General features: G+C 42.4%; 1 protein-coding gene across 1 annotated transcript in view; it reads left to right on the top strand.

The window, feature by feature from the left end:
• The first annotated feature begins 2386 nt into the window (after nt 1–2386).
• The window catches only part of RIN2 (Ras and Rab interactor 2), a 321661-nt gene continuing 297164 nt past the window's right edge, over nt 2387–26883 (top strand). Inside the window, exon 1 of the mRNA XM_029593769.1 lies at nt 2387–2648. Within this exon, the coding sequence (XP_029449629.1) occupies nt 2526–2648 (123 nt within the window). The 5' untranslated portion in view covers nt 2387–2525. The remainder of the gene's footprint in view (nt 2649–26883) is intronic.

The following is a 26883-nucleotide window of genomic DNA, read 5'->3' as shown; positions in this document are numbered from 1 at the left end:
AATGCACTGTGCAGAGTTCCCTTTCCCGACAAATAAGAAGTCATCTAGATAGTGTAGCATGCTTCTCTCCCCGGTCTCTTGTTCCGTCTGCCATTGCAAAAAGGAACTAAAAAGCTGAAAGTATGCGCACGATATTGCGCAACCCATAGGCAAACATTTGTCGATAAAGTACCCACCTTCAAAGGTAAATCCCAATAAATATAAACTACTAGGATGAATTGGCAGTAATCTAAAAGCAGATTCAATGTCTGCCTTTGCTAACAGCGCTCCTCTACCTGCTGATTGGACCAACTGTAATGCCACATCAAACAAAGTATACTTTACTGAACAATAGCTCCTAGGGATAAAATCATTAACGGATTTGCCTTTTGGGTAAGACAGGTTCAAGATAAGCCTAAATTTCCCTGGAATCTTTTTTGGAATTACAGCTAGAGGAGATAGATACATTTTTTTTAAAAGGAGGGTCCCTGAATGGCCCGGCTACGCGCCCTAAAGCTATTTCCTCTTTTAATTTATCTGCCGCAACTTCTCTTAAACTCGCCACTGACTTAGCATTCATTCTATTGCCCCCCTCCCCCGGCCCTGTATAAGGAATGCGAAAACCAAACTTAAAACCCCTTCTTAGTAACCCTGCTGATTTTTTAACTCGGTAAACACTTAAACGTTTAATAAGTTCCTCTAATATTATGGGTGAAAAAGCCTTACCTAAAGGAGCCTCATTGTTTCCTGCCTCTGCGCGAGGAGGCACTAGAACTTGCTGAACACTTGGAAGATGGGTGCGCACCGCTGCAAACCGCGCAAACATGCCTGAACTTGCATTCAGGGAATAAACAGGTGGTTTTATTAAACCTCCAGCAGACGTCCCCCTCCACCCCCTGCTGTCTTACCTGTCCCCCACTCCTTTAACCACACTTCCTTGGCCTCGAAAGGAACCACTATTACCTCCCAAGTTACTAAAACCGCTTCCGCTCCCTAAACCTTTATGCCCGCTAGCGCACTTGTTTGTCATTTGTGTGAGCCACAGGTTAATATCCTGTGTGCCCCATGACATATGCCGGTTACCCTCCATTTTATCCCGGAAGCGCTCATCATAATTGAGCCAAGCCCAACCTTCATAATCCTTAAACGCCCCCAGAATACTGTCGGCATATGCCAACAGAGACCCATAGCACTGCGGTTGGAAATGGCCCACAACGCTAGCCAGCCTCAAGAAACCTCTCATCCAGTTCAATATATTTTTGGACACTTTTGGTCCAGCCTCACCCTCCTTATTCTTCTTCTTGTGCCTCCTTTTTTCCTTTCTCCCACCTCTTCTACCCTCTAATAATTTGAATATATTAACATATTTGGGTTTCCTTATCCTCCGCCTCAACCGCCTTGGCACTTCCTCCCACAGTTCGGTTAGAGACGCTAAAGCAGGATGGCCCATATCCTGCATAGGGCCTGACCTAAAACTGGATCTCCTCTCCCTCTCTGACTCGCTTGATGAAGAACTAGAAGATTCATCCGAACTACTATCCGAATCAGAGTTGGACCTCCTGTCCCTCCTTTTCCTTTTCTTTCTTCCCTTTTTAACCTGCATGCCCTGATGCAACTCACCAACTGCACCAGTACACAAAGTCGACTGGCTCCTCCAGGTCGTGAACTCTGGTTCTCCTTCGTTCAGCCTCGTGACGAACTTCCGCGACTTCGAAAGCTCTGTCCCTCCATGCTTCCTGCTTAGAAGTGCCTGGATATTCTTCACTCTCAATCTCTGCAGGAGAAACAGAAAAGCCAGGAGAACTGCCCTCAAACCTGCTTAGCCCAGCCCCCTCCCATTGAATTTCCCTGGGGATAGAGTGCGACATCTGTCCTTATACTCCTTCCCACGAGTTCCCCCCTCAATATTCATTTTCATCCCCAGTCTACCAGGAGTCTCAATCCTCTCTTCATAAGACCTACCCGAGGCTCCACAGGCAGGCTGCCTGAGGAACGGCTCGTACGCCCTTGAAGAACCTGCAAGCACAACCTGCCTGGGGCCAAGAATAACTCCTGCTCCTGCAGCTCACTTTGATCCTGTAAATCTGCATACCTGAGAAAAGCTCTGCAGGCTGAACTGACAAGCAGCAGAGATATCATTGTCTCTCCCAGAAGCAGAACATGCAGGCTCGAGGAAATGAACCTTCCTGCTGCCAGCCGAGGGACTCACAGCAGGAGGGGGGGGTGTGAACGGCTGAAGACTGACGAACCCTCCCCCTACGTGCAACTGGCTTGGGCTGCCCTTTGAGAACGCCTTTTTTCTTTTTGGAAGCATTAGCACTATTCACCGGCGCCCACCTGAATCAGAAGGGGGGGGTCTGACAACAAATCCCCGGACACATTGAGGGAAATCTCAGGGGGGGGCAGGACCAGCCTCAGTCCGCTCTATCCAGAGACAGAGAGGGGGGGGGGGAAGGGGAATGGGAGGGAGAAACGTCTGCTGACTCGAAACTTGCCTGCTAAGACATGCCTGAAACCTCCGGGTCCTCAGCCAAGGGAAACCTCCGATGCAAATCACTCCCTTCCGGCCCACGGGTGCTCTCTGGATGCACGGCCCCTGCGCTGCATGGAGCGGCCTGGGGGGGCTGCCGATGATCTGGAAAGGAACTGCTACCAGGCGAGACCGAAGGGTAAACTATTTATTAATTACTAGCGGACCCCTGCCACCCGTTGCAGTGGCTGAGTCAGATTATTTTTTCCCTCCCTGCCCCTTCCCCTTGCTCATTTAGCTCAGTCACTCATCCTCTTCCCCCTTGTTCACTCCACCCCTGCTTCCCTCCCCTGTCCCCACTCCAACTCTGTCCCCTCACACTCACCTCTCCCCTCATTCTTCCTCCCCTGACAGTTACCTTCCTCCTCATTCTTCCTCCCCTCACTGTCACCTCAGTGACTCCCCAGCTGGTGAGGGCTGTTTTGTTACCTTTTGGAGATGGTGCACATTTTGTGTATGTGTTTGTGTGTGCCCTCCCCCTTTGCAAACCAAAGTATTCCCCACATAAATCTTGTGTTTATATAATCCTCCCCTCCCCCCCCCCCGGCCGGCGAAATAGACTAACCCACAAGAGTTGCAGAATCTCGGAACTGCCCCCTGGCCCCCCCCCCCCCCCACGAACATGGACGCAAGAACATCCCCACGCCCCCTCCCTGCAGGCCCGACGATACCTTTCAAAAATGGTAGTTAGTGGAGAGGGCGTTCGTTCCGGCATGGAAGTATTGGCGCCGGGCCCTCGAGATGGAGCAATGGGAGCGGTCGTCTCGCTCAGATAGTAAGGGCGAAGGTGCGCCGGTTGCCAGTTCAGAAAATGTCACATGGGCTACTGCCGCTATTGGCGTTCCCGAGTGTCCTAGTAAGGGAAAGAGTTGTCTGCGCCATTTTGATTGCTGGCAGCCGACAGCTGTAGTGTATGCGATGTGGACAGGAGCAGTGTTGATCCCCCCCGCTAAAGCAGCCCGAATTATTCTGCAATTTTCCGTGCGTTCGGAGGGTGTGTCATGTGCATGGGGAGTGTGAGGAGGGTGTTTGTGTGTGATTTCGTAGGGTGTGGGAATTGCAAACGTGTTATGTGAGTGGCCTCCCGGTGTAGCATGCTGGTATTTATTGGTTTTTAGTGTGTTTTGGAGGGTGTGTGAAATAAGTACAATTGGCATGTGTGCGGGGGGTGTGAGGAGGGTGGATTTGTGTCTGTTTGGAGGGTGTGTGAATCGCAAACATTGGTCACGTGTGTTTGGGGTGTGAGCGTTTGTGCAAGGTGTAAGAGCTTCCGCTTACGACCACCAGATGTCGCTGTTTTGTGGAACCAAATTTTAAAACTTTTTTACCAGCCCCCGGTGTGACATATATGTAATGTAAGTGTAGAAGATCCTTGCCGTATGTGAGGTGAAACTTGTGTCCAAATTTGAATGCAATCGGTTAAGTGGTTGCTGAGATTAGCGATTTTGTACAAACTATTTAACATTTTTATTTATATAGATTGCTGATTTATTTATTTTTTTTAATAAAGAGTTCTTATGAATTATATATTTAAAATAAACACACACCCGGGGAGAAGGACAAAAATTCCACCGGAAAACAAAACCGTAAAGCCCCGCTCAGATTGTGCTCCCTCCCTCGCTCGACGCTTGCACTGACTGAACCTAGGACCGTTAGCAGCATTGACCAATAGAAACGCAAGGATTTAAAATCGCTGGCAACTTACCATTGGCCAATGCCTTACTCCCTCCGAGGCCGCTCCGATTTCGGAGCGGCCTTGGAGGGAACGGGGTAGGCTGCGCGGCTCGGCGCGCGCCGGCTATACAAAATTCATAGCCTTGCGCGCGCCGATCCAGGATTTTAGTGGATACGCGCGGCTCCGCGCGTGTCTACTAAAATCCAGCGTACTTTTGTTTGCGCCTGGAGCGCAAACAAAAGTAGGCTGTTCGCGCTCGTTTTAAAATCCGCCCCATTAGAAATAGTATGTTTCCTCTTCCAGCTCGCCATACAAAAAATATATTCAAATTCTGGTATCCCCTCAGTAACAGCACTTCAAAATCTCTCCCCTGCCAAATACTTTGTGAAGAAGCATGAAAACCTGCAAATAAAGACAGTCAGAAGCTCTATAGCAAGCTTGCCATACCATTAGAACACTAACATCCAGGACTCAAACAGCAACAACCCCACTTATGAAAAGACAACACTGCAAATATACAACACAATACACTTCCTGCTGGAAAAACAAAATGAGCCAGACTACTGGAGATCCCTATGAAGAACCTACACGCTAGTTTGCAGAATCCCACATCCGACACAGGCATGATCCTTACCTATTACAGAATAAAAGACCATAAATTAAAATCAGAAATATGTAGAGAAATATTGAAACCCTGAGAAGCCACACTGTCTGGGGCAACTTTCAAACTTTGCGCAGAAGTATAAAATCTGCGAGTAATTTTTAACAGACAGATTTTATGCCGATTTCCATAGGGAAATATTTCCTTTTTGAAAAATGGGATAGCAGGTGCAAGTCTGTGCACATACTTTTTCTATTTATTCAAGTGCTTTTTCAGACTGAAAAACACACAGGTACTCCCAGCTCTGCACTCTCTTCTATAGCAGCAGGAGCATGTGGCTGCTATAGGAAGCATAGGCTTGCTATGTGACATTTTTAATGACACGCCTCTTGGTGACACACGCGTGTGTCCCAACACACTGGTTGATTACTGCTGCTTTAATGTATAGAGTCTTGTCTCATAGGACTTTTGGTGCAGACTCTGAACCATTTTAATAGCCCTTTTCTGACTCCTCAGCTCTGTCTGTATCTTTTACAGAGGTATAGTTTCCGGGACTAGGGACAGTACTCCACATGAGGTCTTACTAAATGACCTGTACAGAGGCATTATTGCCTCCAGACCTGGATTTTCACATAGGCAACTTTTGCAGTTACTCAAGCCCCATGCTGATTGTCTGTTGCTGCCAGAGAAGAGGTGAGGATCTAGGAAAGGGGCGGGGAGAGCACAAGGGGAAGCACTCGGCACATCTCCCTCTCCTTCCAATCCTCTGGCAACCTACCCTCCATCACCTCTCTGCCTGTGGGTTCCAGAGCCCTAAATCTGACTCCCTAGTCATCTCCTATTTTTTTCTTTTGTTTGAGCTGGCTGTTTCGTCTTGCTCTTAGTCCTCCAGCTCACATGGAATCCTGGTGCCTTGAATCTTAAGTCACAACGACCTGGGGATTTTCCCCCCTATTTTACATAAAGCCCTTTCATTCTCCTCCTCCCCCACATACACACCCCCTCTGTAAACCTAGTTTGGTTATAGAAGCGATGGTCGTGAGCCACGTCGTACATCAAGAGCTCCTTCGGAACCCTGCAGTCTTGGGCCCTGAAGCCAGGCCCTTAAATGTCACGTTTGAGTCTTGGCAGCAACCCCAGCTGACCTGGGGAGTGAAAGACCTTACTCAGGATCAAACTGGGGACCTTCTACATGCCAGTGTCTATCACTGCCACTGAGCCATTGGGCTAGCTCCACCTATTATATTGCCTATATCTGTCCCTGTGCATGCTAGCCCTCTCGTGGCTCTGACCGCCACCTTGCCTTACTATTTTGCATCCTTGAGATCATTAGATATGATCACCCTAAGTTCTCTTCTGCTTGGCACACTGAAGTATCTCACTCCCATCTTATATTGGCCTTCTGAATTTCTGCAGTCTAACGGGTAAATTTTAAAACACCGGCGTGCGCCAAAACCAAGACATACTTGCCTGGCCGGGCTGCGCGCACGCCACAAGCATTTTCAAAGGTCCGCGGCCACGTGCATATCTCCCGGTTCGCGTGGAAGATCCAGAGCAAAGTAAAAAAAGGGGAGGGCCGGGGTGAACACATGTTATAAAATTGGCACATCCATGTGCACGAGCTGGGAACCGTGCGCACATAGACGCCCGCACGCTGGTTAAAAAAATCTACCTATAAATGCACAGCCCTTCCCCTTCTTAGAATTGAAATTTAGCTTCCAAGCACTTAGCCACATCTCATTCAGTCTGTTCCTTCAGGGGTGTCCACTCTGTTGTGGATCTTTATCTTTTTTTAAAGATAATACTGACTTTTTCTAGCTTTTGTGCACTAGAACATATTTAAATTTATTGATTCCTGAGTGAGCTCCTGTTTAGCAATATTTCTGTGGATACTGCAGTGATCAGTCTGTGACCATAGGGTCACCTTCAACTTCTCGCTCTCCTTCTCTATGCACGTTCAAAACACTGCTAAAATGTTCTTTCTGTGATATCAGGAGGGTAAAATTTCAGGGTGTGTTTTATGGAATGGTATGTTTTAATTATCTAAGTAACACTGGAAGCGGCCAGGATTGCTTAGCACAGCGATCCCGGCAGGACAAAGGGCGATTTTTCAAGGTAACGGGTGGGTGGGAGGGTGTCTGCCTGGGAGTGAATTTGGGGGGGGGGGGGGGGGGGCCAGAAGGGGAAATGTAAAAGGTTTTTGAGGGAGAGGGTAGGCCTGGGCTGGCGGCGATCATCGGGAATAAAATGAACATACAATTTTTTAGTTCGATGCCAGCTTTCTAGGTAAGCAGGTGGCGAGGGGAGATAGAGACATGTGGGGAGGTGGGCATTGGGCTGGGAGGCACACAACTTGGTGGGGGTTTTTTTTAAGAAACTAGTTATTTTGCCACACAAGGCCAAATAACTTTAGACCTAACCGGTCATATTCAACCAGTGGCCGGTTTAGGTTAAAATTATCCAGCTATGTGTAGCCAGTTAAATTTAAACAAGCATATTCAGCAGGATGTTTATCCCGCTGAATGTACAGGACAAGTTATCCGGCTAACATTAGCCGGATAACTTGTCCACTCAAAGGCCTATTGAATATTGGCCGCCTAAATTTAGGAGCTCAGCTTTTTTTTTTAATATCTGCCCCTTTAAGACTTATATATTTCCCCAAGTTGCCATCATCTTCTGAATGAGATCTGTTTTGTCAGTATTTATTTGAAGCTTTGAAATTTTCTAAGAGTTCCTTACTGCGTATCCCGAAAGCATTTTGAGGGTAATTTTTTTCAAGTTGCCCGCATAGGACAAATTTTGCGAGCACTTTTTACCCATAGGCTTTAATCAGAATTTTCAGAGCTGATTTATGCTCCTGATTCTGCTTTGATAATTTGTGGGTGTGCGCAGAATCAGTGGCAAATTACACCCACAAAATTACAGCTGCTGTCGAAAATGGAAAGTGTGTGCATAAGTTCTGTACCCACCCAGCTCTGCCCCTCAGAAAACCTCCTTTGTAGTACCCTTAAAAGTATGCATAAAATCATTTTTGCACATACTTGCGTGTACAACCAACCAGGCAATTTTCAGATAGTCATTTACATGCATAAAAGATGAGTTTATACATGTAAATCCTGTTGAAAATGACCCCCTTTATGTTTTGGAGGCAAAGAAGTTTGTATCTCAGGATTGGGGAAGGGGGATTGGATGGGGACAGAAAAACTCGTCCAAATGAGAAATCAATGGAAAATATCTCAGAAAATACAATGTCCAACTTGTTTGAAAGTTTTCTTTTTTTTTTTTTGTCCTTATCCCCAATAAGACTACATTAATTGCATAATTAATGTTCTCCATAGACAGAGGTTAGTTTCTTAAAAATTTGTTTCAAAGAAAAAGACAGATCCTGCGTATCTTTAATGATAACTGTATTGCCATATGTTTCAAGGCCCATGCAGACACCTAGAAAGAGACTTTTGTCATTATGCCCTGAGGGCAGGAACTAGGGTATAAATTTTACCTTCCTTTCTGGCTCAGTGTAAGGTGGTGTTCAAAAGCAAGGAGAGGTGTATACAGACGAATAAAGTTCCAAAGGTGAATTGCTCAGATTAATAAATGATTAGATATACTCAGAATAATAAAGAAATAATTGATAAATAGTATGAGGTAATTAGAAAAAACATTAATAAAAATAAATGCAAATGCAAAATGGGACATAAGGTACAATGATATAAATATCTAAAGAAATGTTATAAAAATTGTTTATTATACATATATATATATTACATTTATAACAAGGACAAACAATGTAACTGTAGGGTCTATAAAAGTTTTTATAGTTTACATTGTTTGTCCTTGTTAGGTTTTCAGACTGTCAGGTATTTATTATCTTTAGTAAATTGGTACAGTTTTAACAGCCTCTTGCTTTATGCTGACAGAACGATTCATGTGCCAGATTTCTAGATGGACGCAAAGTTAATATTTAAAAACTCTCCCCATGAGATATCGTAGGCTAATTTACACACTGAGATCAAACTAAATTACAGCTTTCAAATATTTATGGACATATGGTATTCATTGCTGCATTCTCAATGATCTAGTCTGGTTTTTTTGTGGGGGTTTTTTTTTACCCTTTTTTGATCTTTTTACAGAGAGTATATAGTTTTCATCTGTTTCCACATGATACAGTAATTGTTACATTGTCCAGGTGCCTTACTACTTAGCAAGCTCAAGTTTATTTAGATTGCTAAATATATCTAGTAATATGGTTTTATGTAGCGGCTTTGCCCAAAATGTTTTGGCCTCTGGGTGGCAAATAGTGGAAAAGCCCTAAATAGCAATTCCTGTAGTAAAGGCAGATTATTGGGGGTAAAAAAAAGGAAAATATTTCTTATGCCTCAAAGTATTTTAGATTATTAAAAATTTCTAGTCTGTTTTAACAAACATGCTCTAAGCGGTTTGCAAAAATATAAATTAACATTTACAATTTTTCAATGCTAAATTACAGATAAGCATTTATTTAACAACTTTAATACATACAATACAAGACCACATCGATTTAACAGCGTGCAGGAGGAGGCTTCACTATAGATGCTTCATTATTACCCTCCACTGGACCCATAGACAGAGACATGCATTCACCCGAATATATGCATGCAGTTTATCTGCATCCAGGAATCCGCTAATCTGGATAAAGTTACTCCTCAGACTTGTGTAAGTTTGGGTTCGAGCGCTGCTGCAGCCATTACGTTTTCTGGAAGCAATTTTGATTCTGGTAAAACTTTTCATGCTTGTGTAGCAAAAGGAGGAAAAATGAGCACGTATCTCCTTGCAGTAATCTACTTTATTAACCTTTGGCCGATGTAATAAAGCCTGTGATAAAATTGGAGTTAAATTTTAGCACAAGTTTTTTATTTTGTGCATGTCGTAAACATCTAGGGCTCCATAGGATGCAGTAAGCTAATGGCATGCAAATGCCCTATGTGTGTAAAAAGCATGCTTTTTTTTTTTTTTTTACTCCTAGGCAATTTGAATGCCCATAAAAATGCAAATTTGTACAGAAAAAATAAAAAGATGGAGAAAAATCCAGTTGCCCATGCTCCTGACAAGGGGGCTGAGCTATGAAGCTCTTACCTTTCACCTACCCACCCTTTCAACTGAAAAAAAAAAGTAGTTGCAGAGGACTCCCCACTTCAGAGTTAAATTTTAAGCCCAAGAGGGGACTGAATGCAAAACCCCCTCCTTCCTGCCCACCAATGTTTAAAAAACATGTAGTGGCCAGGGCACCTAAGTTTTCTCCTGACTCACCAAACCCATTTGGAGTAAGAGAAGAGTGTACCTCCTCCTGCAGGGCAGCTCTTAGCTGTAACTAAATAAATTTTCATTTATTCACTTCACTGGCTGGCCACTGATTGGCCCTTTCACTACAGTTGACATTGAAGGGACCAGCCAGTGAAGTGGATAAATCAGTATTAATGCAGGTACTGCTGAGAGCTGCACTAGGCTGCTCTGCGGGACGAGGTAAACTTTTCTCCTGCAGCTGGGGACTTTTCTCCTGCAGCTGGGGACTTTTCGCGTGCGATAGCTAAATCGGGGCAGGGGCGGCGTCGGCACCGGAAGAGGAGGAGTCGGGGTGGCACCAGGGCGGACGCGGTGGAAACATCGCTGGCGGCGAAAAGATAAGACCCCTTATCGCTGCAGTAGTGCGCCCAATAGCACCACCTTTTACGATGGCGCTATTGGGTGCGAAAGCCGACAGCGATAACACCGCGGTGGTGCAATCGCTGCCGGCTTTCGCAGGCCCCCCGTTACCGTGCGATTCAAAGAGCTCTGCGCCGTAGGAAAATCCAGACCTTAGCTGGCCTTGCCACTATGTAGGAGAGAGTGGATTCGCTGCTCAGCCCACTTTACTGCAAGAAGTTTAACTCCAAGCTTCTCTCCCACTGGCCTTCTGACCGCAGCAGCCCTGTAACCCATCAGGTCCCAAATGCTGTTGCTACACTGTTGAAGCAGAGGAAGCCATCAGGCAGAGGGGGCAGGAACCGTTGCTCTGGGGATGAAAGGAATTTCACAGCTTTGGTGAGATGCTGCTCCGTCTTCACCAGGCATCTCTCCTGGAGCTGCCCTGCACTGATACTTTGTTGATGAGTCCATGGATACAGCTACAGCTGCCAGAGATTCTGCAGGGTAGGACTTGGATTTGCCTTTTTTCTTTTCTTCCCTATCACAATCAGGAAATTATAATAAAACAGTGAAATCAAGGCAGCCAAAGGGGAACTAATTTGTCAGCGTCTTCTCTGTCCAAACGCCATCTTGGTATATCCTGAGAAAGTGTTTCTAAAGTTTAGATAGGTGGCCACCTGCACTCCAGTGATCATCAGTGTGCTTTAATATTAGATGTCAGATCTACTGCCTTCATGAACTTGAGAAAGTAACTTAAGGAGGTGCTATCAAATGTGGGAAGACCTTTGTGAAGTAGAACAGGTTAAACTAGAACAATCCATAGTAACAACAACAAATTGTTGTTAGGGAAGTAAATAAAAAAGGAAAAAGAGATCAGTATGGTTTTTAAAAATAGTTGGTCAATACGTAAGGGTTAAAAGATTAGCATTAAAAAGTAGAAGGGCCCTTGGAATCTCATACATATTCATTGTGGATTTCCAGTCAGGCTTGGGGTATTCCAGGACTGGCTTGAGAAGCACTGCGGTAAATGTCTGAAAGACCTACTACTATATGCTTGTAGATTGAAGGACAATCGGTGTTATGTGAAAATTTGGCTGCTCTCATATGCATAAAATGTACATGCTGCCCATGTTGTCAAGAATATGCATGCTTCACTATACAAATTTGACAATCAAGTTTTTGTTCTATAAAGAACATTCAATATGTACGAGGTAATTGTAATCACTGGTCTTTAAAAAAACCTCCAACCATCCCAATTTTTATATTTATTTAAATCTTGAAAAAAAAAAATTTGTAATAATATTTTTCTTAAAATTGATGCACTGATGCATTAAATTTCAATTGTGTAAATGATCTTCATTGGATATGTTGCTCAAAATATGTAGAAAGACTCTTAACAAAGAACAATATCATGTGTCTTCCCAATCTGATAATTGTTTAACTTATCTGTATGATGCATTGATACATGTTGTCAGAGTCCATAATCGCCATTAGTGGTGGGAGACCGCAAGAGATAAACTGATCAGATGTTGGATGCTATGGTGTAAAAGCAATTGCCTTGAAGTAGCCTCATGGCGAACCATCGGCTGATGTCGGCTTATACAATATAATGATTGGACTCTGCAAACATGTATCAATGCATCATACAGATAAGTTAAACAATTATCGGATTGGGAAGACACATGATATTGTTCTCTGTTAAGAGTCTTTCTACATATTTTAAGCAACATATCCAATGAAGATCATTTACACAATTGAAATTAATGCATCAATGCATCAATTTTAAGAAAAATATTATTACAAATTTTTTTTTCAAGATTTAAATAAATATAAAAATTGGGATGGTTGGAGGATTTTTAAAGACCAGTAATTACAATTACCTCGTACATGTTGAATGTTCTTTATAGAACAAACATGAGGTTCTGAGGTCTTTTTTTCCTCCATTTTCTAACATCTGAGTAGTGAAACCCAAAAAGTTGATTGTCAAATTTGTATAGTGAAGTTTTTTTTTCATTTGGAATTTTAATTGCTTCACTTAATACCTTGTCTTGTGAAGAATATACATGCGACACGGCACTTAATTTTACACAGATAGACAGGCAGACAAACAGCCTTCATTAGGTATAAAAGAATAAAGTGTATTAACCCTTCTAATGAGAGGTACCCTCCTACCATTGCAATAATCCTCGGCTCCTGGATGAGCTGACTGCTTCTCTAGACCAAGAAGCGTGCTTGACTTTCCATCCATCAGAAATCCCTTGTTTACATATCTGCTGTAATTTTCAGTAAGAATAAATATTATAAATCCTAACCTCTCCCCTCAAGTAAACAAAACCAGATCGGACAACTCCTTGAAACATACGTAACATAAGTAATCCTCAATCCCATTGTGTCCCCTTTAGGGTTACAACTGTTATTCTTTGCAGAAAATACAATACAGACATGTTACTGCTGCTTTGGTCTGCAACTGTTAAAGCATGTGCTATGACCAAGCCTTTATCTCTCTTTGTATGAACAGGCAATGCCTTTAGAAATGCTACTATCCTTGTCCAATGATTGAGCCCATTGCCTTAAGTCTGGAAGTCGCTCTGAACTTTACTGACTTCAGTTATAGCCAGGTCATTAGTTTCCAAATGGATTATGAGATCAGTGTCAAAATTCAATTCTTCTAAAGAGGATGCTTTATACCTTTAGCAGCAGTAGATGAATATCTAGCTACAGATGAGCTTCCTAGTATTGATATAACACAACAAGATTTATTGAATATGGATATTGTGGTATTAGAAGTTATGCAGGCTATAAAGGAATAGAAAGTGGTGAAATCACCAGAGTTAGATGATTATATGGGAAAATTTTATAAAGTTTTTGCTGATCACCTAGCACCATTACTGACCAAAACATTTAGGGGTAAATCTTCAAAGGTGTGCATGCATGTTATAAAATTTTGGGGGGTATAATTTTGCAAATATGCGCAGCGACACATCGGAGCCTTCCCCGGTTCCCTTCCACTCCACTCCAATTAAGGAGCGGACTGGGATGGAACTTCCCAACCCCCTACCCTAACCTCCCTTCCCCTTCCCATATCCTGCCCTTCCCCATTCCTATCCTAACTACCCCTAATTTTTGTATTTTACCTTTTGCTCCTGCCAAGGAGCAGGAGCAAGTTAAGCTGTACTGAATGCCTCTAGCCCCGCCCCGCCTTGCCCCCCCGGACTGCCCCACCCAGAAAACGCCCCCAGCCTACTTCTTTCAGGAAGGCCCGCGCTTATATGCGTACCGGCTTTTACGCGCGTGGCTGGGCCTTTTTGAAAATAGATTCGCCGCGTGTAAAGGCCGGATTTTACACGCGTGGCCTTCTGAAAATCCACCTTTAATTCTCTATTAGGAGAGACGTCTGTAGCCCCGCACGTCAGTGTTGCAGGCAATGTTGCAATGTTACCCAAACTAGGGAAAGATGCCAATGTATGTGGATCCTATGGCCCAATATCCCTACTTGATGTAGACCTTAAGTTATTAGAGAAGATTCTGGCCATATGTTTAGGGAAATTGTTACCTGGTTTGGTTCATAAAAATCAATCTGGTTTTATCCCAGGGTGTATGGCATCTGACAATGTGGGGAGGGTTTTGGACTTAATTTGGTGGGCGCGTCATCAGTCTATTTCCTCTGTCCTGATGGCAATAGATGCCGAAAAAGCATTTGCCAGAGTTCATTGAGCATTTTTATTTCAAGTTTTAGAAAAATTTGGTTGGGGCTCCAAGTTTATCCATTGGATTAAACAATTATACACATTGCCAGAAGCAAGCATTAAGATTAATGGTGGATACTCTGAACCTTTTTTAGTGCAGAGAGGTACAAGGCAAGGTTGCCCTTTATTCCCATTACTCTTTGCACTGGTAATGGAACCCTTTTCTACAAAGATTAGGGCTATTATGGATATTATGGGGATTTAAACTGGGGATGTATCTTATAACATTTCTGTTTTTGCTGATGACATCCTCTTCAACCTCAGTAATCCTGTGAATTCATTACCATCGCTATTGAAGGAATTGAAGTCCTATTGCCAGGTATCTAGCTTTAAAATCAATATCAATAAATCAGTTCTTATGTCCATTTGGTTGCCAGATGCAGTTTAGGCTCATTTACAAGCATGAATTCCATTTAAATGGGCCCATACCTCTATTATATATTTAGGGGTTCAGCTATATAGGGAGAAAGTTGACCTTTTCTCCCTGAATTACAAATCTTTAGTAGATAGGGTGTTTAGGGATCTAGACATATGGCATAGGCATAACTTGTCATGGATGGGGCAGATTGCTGCTTTAAAATTAATGTCCTACCTAGGTTCTTATATATTTTTTCAGACTTTACCCATAGAGTTACCATAGGCATTATTAAAATTAGTCCAAGCCTGGATTTTTGGATTTATATGGAAAAAATGACCCCAAGAGTAGCAAAAAATATCTTATATCAATCTAAAGCATTGGGGGGACTGGGAGTTCCTGACATTAAAAAATATTATACTGCAGCGCAGATGAAAGCAGTAATAGATTGGCATAAGGTACAGCACAGTAAACAATGGGCCATCATTGAACAAGTTCAAGCTCATAATGTGCCAATTATGGGTCAGTTTTGGTTACCTAAACATTGTAGATTATTGTCTTCTTCCATATCCCCATATACGAAACACACTTGGGATCAATGGAAAGGAGCATTTTTGGGTCCTCGCATTTTCTCGGTAGGGACGCTAATTTGTGCTAATAAAAATTTTCCACCAGGGCTAACTTTAAATGTATTTTGGTATTGGAACAGTTTAGGGTTACAATTTATTGGTTAAATATGGGATACAGGAGGGATGTAGGGATTTGATAAACTTTTTGATGTGTTGACTTTGAATCAGGAAGATTATTTTGCTTACTTGCAGTTATATCACTATGTAAATTCTAGTAATTTAAAACTGAATTTAAAGGGGGATAAATCATTATTTGAGGGTTTGTTTTTCCTCTCAGTCTAGTAGGAAATTGATATTTGAATTGTATACTTTACTGTTGGGTGATTTGAAAGCTAAACCCACGCATATTGGGGCATGGGAAACAACTTGGAGGTCCTCTGGAGGAGTCGGAGTGGGATATCTGCTTCAGTTTTCTGAGGTGGAGCTTCATTTCTGCTTTATTAGTTGAGAATGGGTATAAAATACTATATTGTTGGTATTTGACTCCAGCAAAACTTCAAAGGATTTATCTTGCATTATCTGATAAGTGTTGGAGGGATTGTGGCTTTGAGGGTACTATGTTCCATATTTGGTGGAGCTTTTTCAAAATATCTACATTTTGGGATAGTATAATGCAGTTTATACATGAATTGCTACAATGTGTTGTGCCTAAAGATCCATAATTTTATTTGTTATCGTTTCCTCCTCCAGAACTCAACAAATTCCAACAGATCTTGTTTTCTCAAGTCGTAACAGTTGCAAGATTGGTAATTGCTGCAAATTGGAAACAAGTGGACTGCCAAATTCTTTTTTTGATTAAGAAGAGGTTATTTTCTGTTTATTATTTGGGTAAATTGATGGCAATTAGATTGGATAATTTGAACAAATTTATGAAAATCTGGCAACCATATGTCTCATGGCGACAGAAGGATGGTTCATCCAGTGTTTCATCTGACTCCTTGAAGTGACTTATTTTTCTATTCTGCGTATCTCTGAGTTTTGGCCTGGTTACATGTTGGGGGGGGGGGGGGGGAGTTAGGTGGAAGGGGATAAATTTATTGAGTCCATGGATAATATATCGTTAAGCTCTTGCTGTGTTAATCGTTTACTGTACTGTCTGTGGATTCAATAAAAATCTCAATCGAAAAGAAAGAATCCAATTCTTCTGTGACAGTACAAAGAATCTGGTTTGCGTTCCTGGTAGGCATTTGACACTTTTGTTATCTTCCAAGTTTGTTCTCAAGTTAATGCCTTTAATAAAGGAATCCCTAAAGAAAATTTATTTGTTTTATTGGAGATCTTTTAACAGTGCCTTGGGGTTTCTGTGAACAGAATAACTATACACATGCATCTGTCATTTAGTGTAATCTAAAATCATGTATGAAAATAAATTGTAAAAAGTGCATATGAGAGAAACAGGAGGCCTGTCCAGGGCACCACCACCATCTGATCATAGTACTAATCCTAGAGCATCATCTGGAGCAGTGGTTCTCAGCAGGTGTGTCGGGACACAATGGTGTGTCACGAGATCCTGGGAGGTGTGTTGCAGGGTCAGCAGATGGCAGCTTCCTTATCAGCCTGGGTGGGAGTTGGTTGACCTCTCTTACTTTGGGTCTGAGGGAGGCTACTCTCACTTCCTTCTTTTCTTTCTGGCCCAGCGGGAGGCTGTTTCCGCCTTCACCCAGATCAGAGCCAGACATTGCCAGCTCCTGCTGTTCTGGGCCTGATGGGACACAAACTTTATCTTCCCCTGCTGAGGCTGGGGGTGATGCTGCTGCCTGTGGAGGGTGGGGGAAAGGAGGTTGGGGATGCTAGGAAGATAAAGGTGGAGGTGTGGGGGCTGCTGAGCAGGAAGGGGGGGGAAATAGGGGGGTCGGGGTAGCTGGGCAGGCAGGGAGATGGGATGAAGGTGATAGAGAGAGAGGGAGCACAGGGAAGAGAATGGGGGGGGGGGGGTCAGGAATGCTGGTCAGGGATACGAGTGTGAGTGGATGATTGAAAGGGAGTAATTGGGAAAAGTGAAGGATGATGGAGGCATGGAAGGGAAGTGACGGGGTGCAATTTTGGGAATGTGCATTTCTTCTATCTTTGTATTTTGCTTAGTGTAGGAGGAAATGTATTTCTCTTTCTAGCTCTACAGTTTTGCACTGTATGCAGAGCGGCTTTTTGATGTTTCCATTCCAGTTTTTGTCTCCACATTTGGAATTTGTGGTCTTTTATTCTGTATTTGGTGAAGGACGGATCTGTATTTGTGACTGAGGTGAGGCATTTTATTAGTAGGTAGGGATTTGTATCAATTTTGTTTGTTGTGTTTTCTCATTCTCAATAGGACATGCATTGGTGCTGCACTGTTGCCTTTTCATAGGAAGGGCTATTGCTGTTTGAATTCTTGGCATTAATGTTGCTGCAGTGGAATGGAAGGTTTGCTACATATGTGCTGATTATGGGGTTTTTTTTTCAGGTTTTGTATCTTACAATGCGCCTGGTAATAAGGGGGTTGTATTTCTGTTACTGAGAATCAGAATATCTTTTTTTATATAGGGAGCTGTATTTGAAATATCTTAGTTCTGCTCTGCATCCATTGTTTGGTCACAGGATTGGGGTGGGAGGGAAGGTGGATGCAGAGAATATGTTTACATTTAGCCCCGTGATTGTCAAGTGTTCAGTGTGCCATGCCTATAAGCATCTGCCAGGTGTGTCCCAATAAAAAAAAAAGGTTGAGAACCACTGATCTGGAGAATGGGTGGCAGTCGGGCAATACTGATTATGGAATAAAGGTTTTCAGTAAAGAGTTGCCACTATAGTAAGGCAAGGAGGTGTGATCTGACTTCCTACCCACTTTGTGTATGAAAGAGGGATTGGTGTATTTGATATACATATGTTTGGGTTTGTGAATAACCATCCTGCTTCTGGCAATAGTAGGATATATTTAGTTTCAAGAAGAGGGTCCATGGTTCCACATTAAGGGCCATATGTACTAGGTATTTTGCCCATAGACACAAAATAGGAGCAAACCTTTAATACATCTATCCCTAAATCTAGAAAAGCTAAAGCCTAGTGACTCCTATTAGTAGACAACAGGATACACAAGTGGCATTTGTCATTTCTCTATATTCAGATGTCTTCACTTCTTTGTGGGTAGTGCACTTGCCTACATTCCAGCAGTTCCTCCAGTATGCCTATAAAATCCATGAGAGTCAAAAGGTCCAAATGGGTTTCCTTGAGATAAATCACTTCCCCCTATGAAAAAGCAGAGAGTGGCTGTGATGTTATAGTCTGATGCCTGCTTTTTCCCCATGTCCCTTTCTTCTCAAACCCCTTTGTATAGTTGCAGCCCAATAATGTGCATCAGATCCAAGGTCTTGTAGTGGTAGATGAAGGGTAGGTGGGTAACTGCAAGGGGTGGCCTTCATTGCATTTTATATCATGAGGAAGTGGGTTACAAGTTCACAAGCTCAGTGAACCCCACTAGCGGGGCTAAAAAAAAACCCGGTGCCAAGTTGTCCGGGTGCCTATAATTTGGTGCTGGACTTTGCTATGGAGGCCAGGTCCAGGTGGAGGCGACATCACTGATGTCAAGGGCCTGAAAATCCCCTGCCAGGAGGGCATAGATAGGGTTCCTTTAAAAAATGAGTATTGATTGCATGTAGTCAAACCTTTAGAATTGCTTTTAGATACTAGAGCTTGCTGCAACATTGACTAGTATCATTAGAATAAATTAATCTGTCTATTCCATCCATTGGTTTTCTTGCCTAAATATTGAAACTTACAGATTTATTCAAAACATAACCAAACTCTATGAACACAAATACTTTAAAGAAGTAAGGTTGACTTCAGAATCGAATGATCTTGTGAGGTCTCTTTTTGTGTCTCAAAATTTCTCCTGACAGACTCCTTGTTAGATGCCTACCCTTCACTAACTGCCTGCTTGTTAAACTAGATGAATGATGTTGGCTCATGGAGACTGCATGTAAACTCGAGAAAAGATTTTATGTTGAATAGGACCCTATTGTTTAGATTAGTTTCATAATGTAAATTTGAATAAAGTAGCATGATTGCTGTGCAAGTCTTCAGTGTCACAATAAAGATCAATTTTAAAAAATGTATAAGGTGATACCTTTTTATTGGACTAACTTAATACATTTCTTGATTAGCTTATGGGAACTACACTCCAGGTTGAAACAATATGAGTAAATCAAAGCAAAAGATTACATTAGGGTGATGGTGTAAAGGGGAAATAGAAGTTGATGTGTTTTCAGAGAGAAAGTAAACTATCTCTGTTAATGATTTAAAAAAAAGCAAAAGGCTCTTTTAAGTCCTTTTTTGTTAGTTCTGGCTTGTTTCATCATTTTAATTTCAAGTGTCTTATGTAGGATTGTCAATTCATCCAAGATCAACTGAATAGGCTGATCCAGTCATAGTTTTGCCCCATTGCATGCATGGATTTGTAGCTCTGATTATTTAAGAGGAAATCAATATGTAAATACAACTCCATGCATGCAATGGGAAAGAAAACAGGATTGGATCAACCTGTTTGGTTGACCTAGGGTAAGTTGACAGCCCTAGTCTTATGCTTGAAAGTTTTAAATGATCAAATATTTCAGAACTAACATAAAACAATGTAACAAAGATGTTTTTTAAAACTTGCTACCAGACACAATTCTTGTCTCTGAAAGCTTACCACACAGCAGTCAGGTTTTGAATAGGTTGATGGATTGAACAGGGGAGGAGAGAGTTGAATTGATAACAAGGAGGCAGTGCGGACTGGGCACTGAGCAGTCACACACACACACACACACACACACACTCACTTTGGAAATGTTGCATACTCCATAGCATACACTTTTCCAATCTTGAGAAGGAATGGAATGCAAGTGTAGTAAACTGTGAAACTTTTGAACTCTCAAATTCTGTCATTTATGATGGGCATTCTTCTATTGCTAATATAACTAGAAGATTGAAAAATAAGACGACATATTTTGAGTGTATGAAAAGCAGTGAAGAGAAACTGGATGCATTTTTTAATCCTATTTTATAGTATGTTTTACCTAAGTTAGCTCAAAAAGGAGAACTGTTTAATGTTAAAATCTATCTTAAGACAATCTTAACATAAAATCATATTGTACTCGAACAATTTAAAATCATACGATCTAACTAAAAAGAAAATTCAAAGGCAAAAATGTTCTGGACACTTGACAGCTCTACCAGAGCCCCAAGGTCACCATTGTAAAACATTAAAATAACCAGGTCTTCAAAGTGCATCTATTCATAAGCGGATCTCACTTGGAAGTGCTTTCAGCAATTGGGGTATTACACATGAGAATGAGAGCTCACAAGTCCTGACTAAATGAACAGATCTCAAGGAAGAAGTGCTCAGTATACCCTTCTTTCCACAGCGTGACAGCCAGTTAGGAGTATATCTCGCCAGTTTCTCAATCAAATAGGCAATGTTACGGTCCTGCAATATCTTAAAGCCAGGACCCTGAAATAACTATGGGCCAAAACTGCCAACCAGTGTAATTGGATCAAAACAGGAAAGATGCTCTGCTAGAATCTGTGTGTCCCATCAACAGGTGGGTTGATTTATTTTGTACAAGCTCCTCCTTAGACAGCCCTAGGTATAACCCAGTGCAATAATTTAAGAGGTAGATTTTCAAGGACGCACAGAAAGCAGAGTCAGGTAAAAAAAAAAGTCTTGGGGGAAAAAAAATAACTTTGGGGGCCTAATATACACGTGAAAGATAACCTACAGTACCTGAATGTAATTCACTTTGAAGCGCTGAAAAAGTGCAAAAAGCGGAATATAAATCTAAATTAACAAAACAAAACAAAAAACTTCCATTTTCTCCTACTATCGGCATAATATACACGCAGTGTATATTGAGCATCCATTTTCCCAACCCGCAGTGACAGCCACCTCTCCTGTGCGGCCAATGCCGAGGAGACACTAGGAATGCACAATTTTCCCTAGCATCTCCTTTTTAACTCGACCCCTCATTTAAATATTTCATTGCACGCCTAGGAGAGGTGGCTGGGTGTGCGTTTAAGAAAACGGGCGCTCAAAATTGAGCGCCTGTTTTCTACACACAAATATTGTATCAGCCTGACTATTTTTTTAACACAGAATTTTTATTTTCCTAATAACCGACCAATACACAATAGAAAATGTAAGGCTCATGCTCTGTCCCAGACTCCCTTTCCCTGCCTAAAACAGCACTGCACCCTCCACCAATCCAAACATTCAAAATTGATACACCCCTAAACATATCTTATCCCCTCCACAGATCCAAAATTCCTAGTGTAGGAATGATCCTCAGGTGCTCTTGCCCCACCTACCGGTACATAAAAATGGCACTGATGGGCTCTGTAGACAGCACTATTTTATTGATCAGAAAAACATGCACTGCTGTGGTGCCTCCCAGACAACTCTGCAAAAAAATATACACATGGAACCCATATGGTATTAGGCCTATTGTAACGCGTGTTAGTTGTGGGTTTGGTCTTTGGACAGCCTCGAATAAAAATGACAATAACGATATAGTAAACTTCCAATACCAAAACAGCACTACCTGTCAGCACTCAAACAGGAGCAACCCTATGTATGAAAAGGCAACATTACAATATTACCCTAGACCCTAAAACACTTCCTATTAGGAAAGCAGAACAATGCAGGCTGCTAGAAAACCCTACAGAGACATTATATGCTAGCAGAATACACCATCTCAGTCACACATGAGGAACACAGACAGAGCCTCACCAAATACAGAATAAAGTATAGATAAAAACATGTAGACATAAACCGAATTGGAAACCGCAACAAGCCAGTCTTTGTATGCAATTCAGCAATGGAAAAACAGAAACATCACCAGTCCTCATAAATCAAACAATAAAATCAAGAAATATAAATCATTCATAAGAAACCATACTAATAAAAAGAATATTGCCAAAGAGTTGATGAACAGAACAACATTCAATAATTAAGAACACATATAAAAAGTCTAAACAAATTTTCCAAACAATAATAAAATATTTCAAAATAGCAGATACAAATAGTCAGTAATTAAAATAATAAGGATGGAAAAATCCCCTTCTCATACCTAAAAGATTTTAATTTCCAATCATCCTGAGCTTGTCGTGAATTAGTGGGGATGGTACAAACTTTCTACACACACACACACACACACACACACGTATATCCCCCCAGGCTGGCAGGCTGTTTATTTCTCTCTCTCTCTCTCGCAAACACACGACACACACACATACACAGACAACCCAGGCTACTATTCACACCCTCTCACCCACCCATCCCAGGCTACCACAAACACCCACCCACATCAACCTACCATTCACACACACAAAACCCAGGCCAGTAGACACCCATTCTCCTCCCTTCTCCGTGCAAACTGAAAACAGGACACTGGCACAGCACTGTCTCCATTCTTCTTAGCGGATCACTAGCATTGCCCACAGCTTCTGTTGCTATTGCTGCATTTTTTCCTTTATGGCGGCCCCACGCAGCTCAAGTGCTTCCGGTCCCTAGCTTAAAGGCAATTAAGCCTCCCCTTTCTGACATAGCCCCTGCCACTCTCACCCATTGGCTTTGGGGTGGTCTACCGCCAGTGGCGCAGGACAGGAAGTGGCTGGATGTGGAAAAAAAAATAGCTGCTAGGAGGGTTCCATGCCTCCAATAGTTGCAGCAGCGAGTGATCACTAAAATCCCAATCACGGGGGGGATAAAAAAGATACTGCCTTTAGTGACTGGTGCCACGGAGGAGAAGGAAGTGATGGGAGGAAGCTGCACCTGCGCCCGCTCCCTGAATCTGTCGTCTGTTTTGTTCGGCACTGCACCGGCCCACCAGGACTTAGGAGGACAAGGAATCCTTGAATCCACCCACTACTCCCTCCGCCCGTCCGCTTGTGCTGCTCCATTCAGTTGCATAGTATGCATACCTGGTTGTACCTGGCCTGGGTACTTTCTCAAACCAGATTGTTATGAATCAAGAATATTGGAGCTAGCCACAAAAGTCTATAGTTGGACAACTACCAGGTGGTGATTTTCCATGAGGGCAGGATCAAGTTTTGGTTTCTTCTAACAATGGCCTGACTACTGTTTCTTTTAACTTATATAGCATCTGAAAAAAAAAAAAAGAGACCTAGCAGAACTAGAAAAGGTGCAGGAAGAAAAGCATAAACGGAAGGAAAAGCTCCCTTATGGAGAAAGACTAAACAGATTAGCTTGGAGAAGAGACAACTGAGAGGGAAAATGATTGAAATTTATAATTCATGAGTGGAAATTCATGAGTGGAAATTCATGAGTGGAAATTCATGAGTGGAAATTCATGAGTGGATGGAATGGGTAAATAGGGAATAGTTATTTACTTTCACAAATAATACTAGGACACCATAAAACTAGCAATTGACAGATTTAAAACAAATCATAGGAAGTATTGTTTCACACCGTGCATAATCAAGCTATGAAATCTGTTGCAATAGAAGGTGGACAAGGCAACTAATATAATAGGGTTCAAAAGAGGGTTGGTCAAGTTCCTTAAGGAAAGTCCATAAAGTTATTAGCCAGGTAGACATGGGAAAGCCAGCAATTATCCTTGAGAGTGAGATACAAGAAATAGATTAATTACTGGGTAAGAACATAAGAACATGCCATACTGGGTCAGACCAAGGGTCCATCAAGCCTAGCATCCTGTTGTTACGATTTAATGAATCAGTGAACCCTTGGGCCGCAATGACAAGGTAAAAAGTCTTGCCGTGGTTCCTTGTCGGTGGGAGATGAAACTCAGGGCCGGCAGCCAGAGTTACCAGCAGGGCAGTGGTATAGGCCGTCCGGAGTCGAGGCAGGCAGCAAAGAGACAAAGTCCAGTATCCAAAGCAGGGTCAGAGGCAGGCGGCAGGTAAGGCAAATTCCAGTATCCAAAGCGGGGTCAGAGGCAGGCGGCAGGCAAGGCAGAGTCCAGTATCCAAAGCAGGGTCAGAGGCAGGCAAGGCAAAGTCCAGTATCCAAAGCAGGGTCAAAGGCAGGTGGCAGGCAAGGCAGAGTCCAGTATCCAAAGCAGAAATCAACACAAGGAAAACAGAGCAGGAGACACACCAAGCTGGACCTATTGCAAGGCACTGGAAATCCTTCAGAAGCCTCCTTATATAGTCCTGGGTGAGGAAGTGTTTCCTGGGAGCCTGTAACTACTTCCTGTTGCTGCTCCTATAAGTGGGGGGAGGAGCCAAGCACCTCTGTCAGATTGGGGCTAAGGCTGCCCCTGTGGGAGCCATGCTGCTGGCCCCCTGCTGCCTTAGCCGATGATGAGGAGCGCACAGAGAGTACCGAAGAGACCCGCCTCTGCCACTGCCGGTAGGTGTGGTCGGCCGTGGGGGTCAGCCCCTGCCGATTGCAACACCTGTTTCCAACAGTGGCCAATCCAGGCCATAAGAACCTGGCAAGTACCCAAAAACTAAGTCTATTCCATGCTACTGTTGCTAGTAATAGCAGTGGCTGATTTCTAAGTCAACTTAATTAATAGCAGGTAATGGACTTCTCCTCCAAGAACTTATCCAATCCTTTTTTAAACACAGCTATACTAACTGCACTAACCACATCATCTGGCAACAAATTCCAGAGTTTAATTGTGCGTTGAGTGAAAAAGAACTTTCTCCGATTAGTTTTAAATGTGCCACATGCTAACTTCGTAGAGTGCCCCCTAGTCTTGCTATTATCCGAAAGCCTAAGTAACCGATTCACATCTACCCGTTCTAGACTTCTCATGATTTTAAACACCTCTGTCATATCCCCCCTCAGCCATCTCTTCTCCAAGCTGAAAAGTCCTAACCTCTTTAGTCTTTCCTCATAGGGGAGCTGTTCCATTCCCCTTATCATTTTGGTAGCCCTTCTCTATGCCTTCTCCATCGCAATTATATCTTTTTTGAGATGTGGCAACAAGAATTATACACAGTATTCAAGGTGCGGTCTCACCATGGAGCGATACAGAGGCATTATGACATTTTCTATTTTATTCACCATTCCCTTTCTAATAATTCCCAACATTCTGTTTGCTTTTTTGACTGCCGCAGCACAGTGAACCAAAGATTTCAATATGTTATCCACTATGACGCCTAGATCTCTTTCTTGGGTAGTAGCAACTAATATGGAACATAACATTGTGCAACTATGGCATGGGTTAATTTTCTCTATATGCATCACCTTGCACTTATCCACATTAAATTTCATCTGCCATTTTGATGCCCAATTTTCCAGTCTCACAAGGTCTTCCTGAAAGTTATCATAATCTGCTTGTGATTTAACTACTCTGAACAATTTTGTATCATCTGCAAATTTGTTTACCTCACTCATCGTATTTCTTTCCAGATCATTTATAAATATATTGAAAAGTAAGGGTCCCAATACAGATCCCTGAGGCACTCCACTGCCCACTCCCTTCCACTGAGAAAATTGTCCATTTAATCCTACTCTCTGTTTCCTGTCTTTTAGCCAGTTTGCAATCCACGAAAGGACATCGCCACCTATCCCATGACTTTTTACTTTTCCTAGAAACCGCTCATGAGGAACTTTGTCAAACGCCTTCTGAAAATCCAAGTACACTACATCTACCGGTTCACCTTTCTCCACATGTTTATTAACCCCTTCAAAAAAGTGAAGCAGATTTGTGAGGCAAGACATGCCTTTGGTAAAGCCATGCTGACTTTGTTCCATTAAACCATGTCTTTCTATATGTTCTGTGATTTTGATGCTTAGAACACTTTCCACTATTTTTCCTGGTACTGAAGTCAGGCTAACCAGTCTATAGTTTCCCGGATCACCCCTGGAGCCCTTTTTAAATATGGGGGTTACATTAGCTATCCTCCAGTCTTCAGGTGCAATGGATGATTTTAATGATAGGTTACAAACTTTTACTAATAGGTCTGAAATTTCATTTTTTAGTTCCTTCAGAACTCTGGGGTGTATACCATCCAGTCCAGGTGATTTACTACTCTTCAGTTTGTCAATCAGGTCTACCATCTCTTCTAGGTTCACTGGGATTTGGTTCAGTCCATCTGAATCATTTCCCATGAAAACCTTCTCCAGTACAGGTACCTCCCCAACATCCTCTTCAGTAAACACCGAAGCAAAGAAATCATTTAATCTTTCTGCGATGGCCTTATCTTCTCTAAGTGCCCCTTTAACCCCTCGATCATCTAACGGTCCAACTGACTCCCTCACAGGCTTTCTGCTTTGGATATATTTTTAAAAGTTTTTACTGTGAGTTTTTGCCTCTACAGCCAACTTCTTTTCAAATTCTCTCTTAGCCTGTCTTATCAATGTCTTACATTTAACTTGCCAACATTTATGCATTATCCTATTTTCTTCTGTTGGATCCTTCTTCCAGTTTTTGAATGAAGATCTTTTGGCTAAAATAGCTTCTTTCACCTCCCCTTTTAACCATGCCGGTAATCGTTTTGCCTTCTTTCCACCTTTCTTAATGTGTGGAATACATATGGACTGTGCTTCTAGGATGGTATTTTTTAACAATGACCACGCCTCTTGCACACTTTTTACCCTTGTAGCTGCTCCTTTCAGTTTTTTTCCATTTTTCTCATTTTATCAAAGTTTCCCTTTTGAAAGTTTAGCACGAGAGCCGTGGATCTGCTTACTGTCCCCCTTCCAGTCATTAATTCAAATTTGATCATATTATGATCACTATTGCCAAGCGGCCCCACTACTTTT

This window comes from Rhinatrema bivittatum, chromosome 3, assembly GCF_901001135.1.
Source record: "Rhinatrema bivittatum chromosome 3, aRhiBiv1.1, whole genome shotgun sequence".
NCBI classification, from domain to species: Eukaryota; Metazoa; Chordata; class Amphibia; order Gymnophiona; family Rhinatrematidae; genus Rhinatrema; species Rhinatrema bivittatum.
This window is presented reverse-complemented; position numbering and strand designations above follow the sequence as displayed.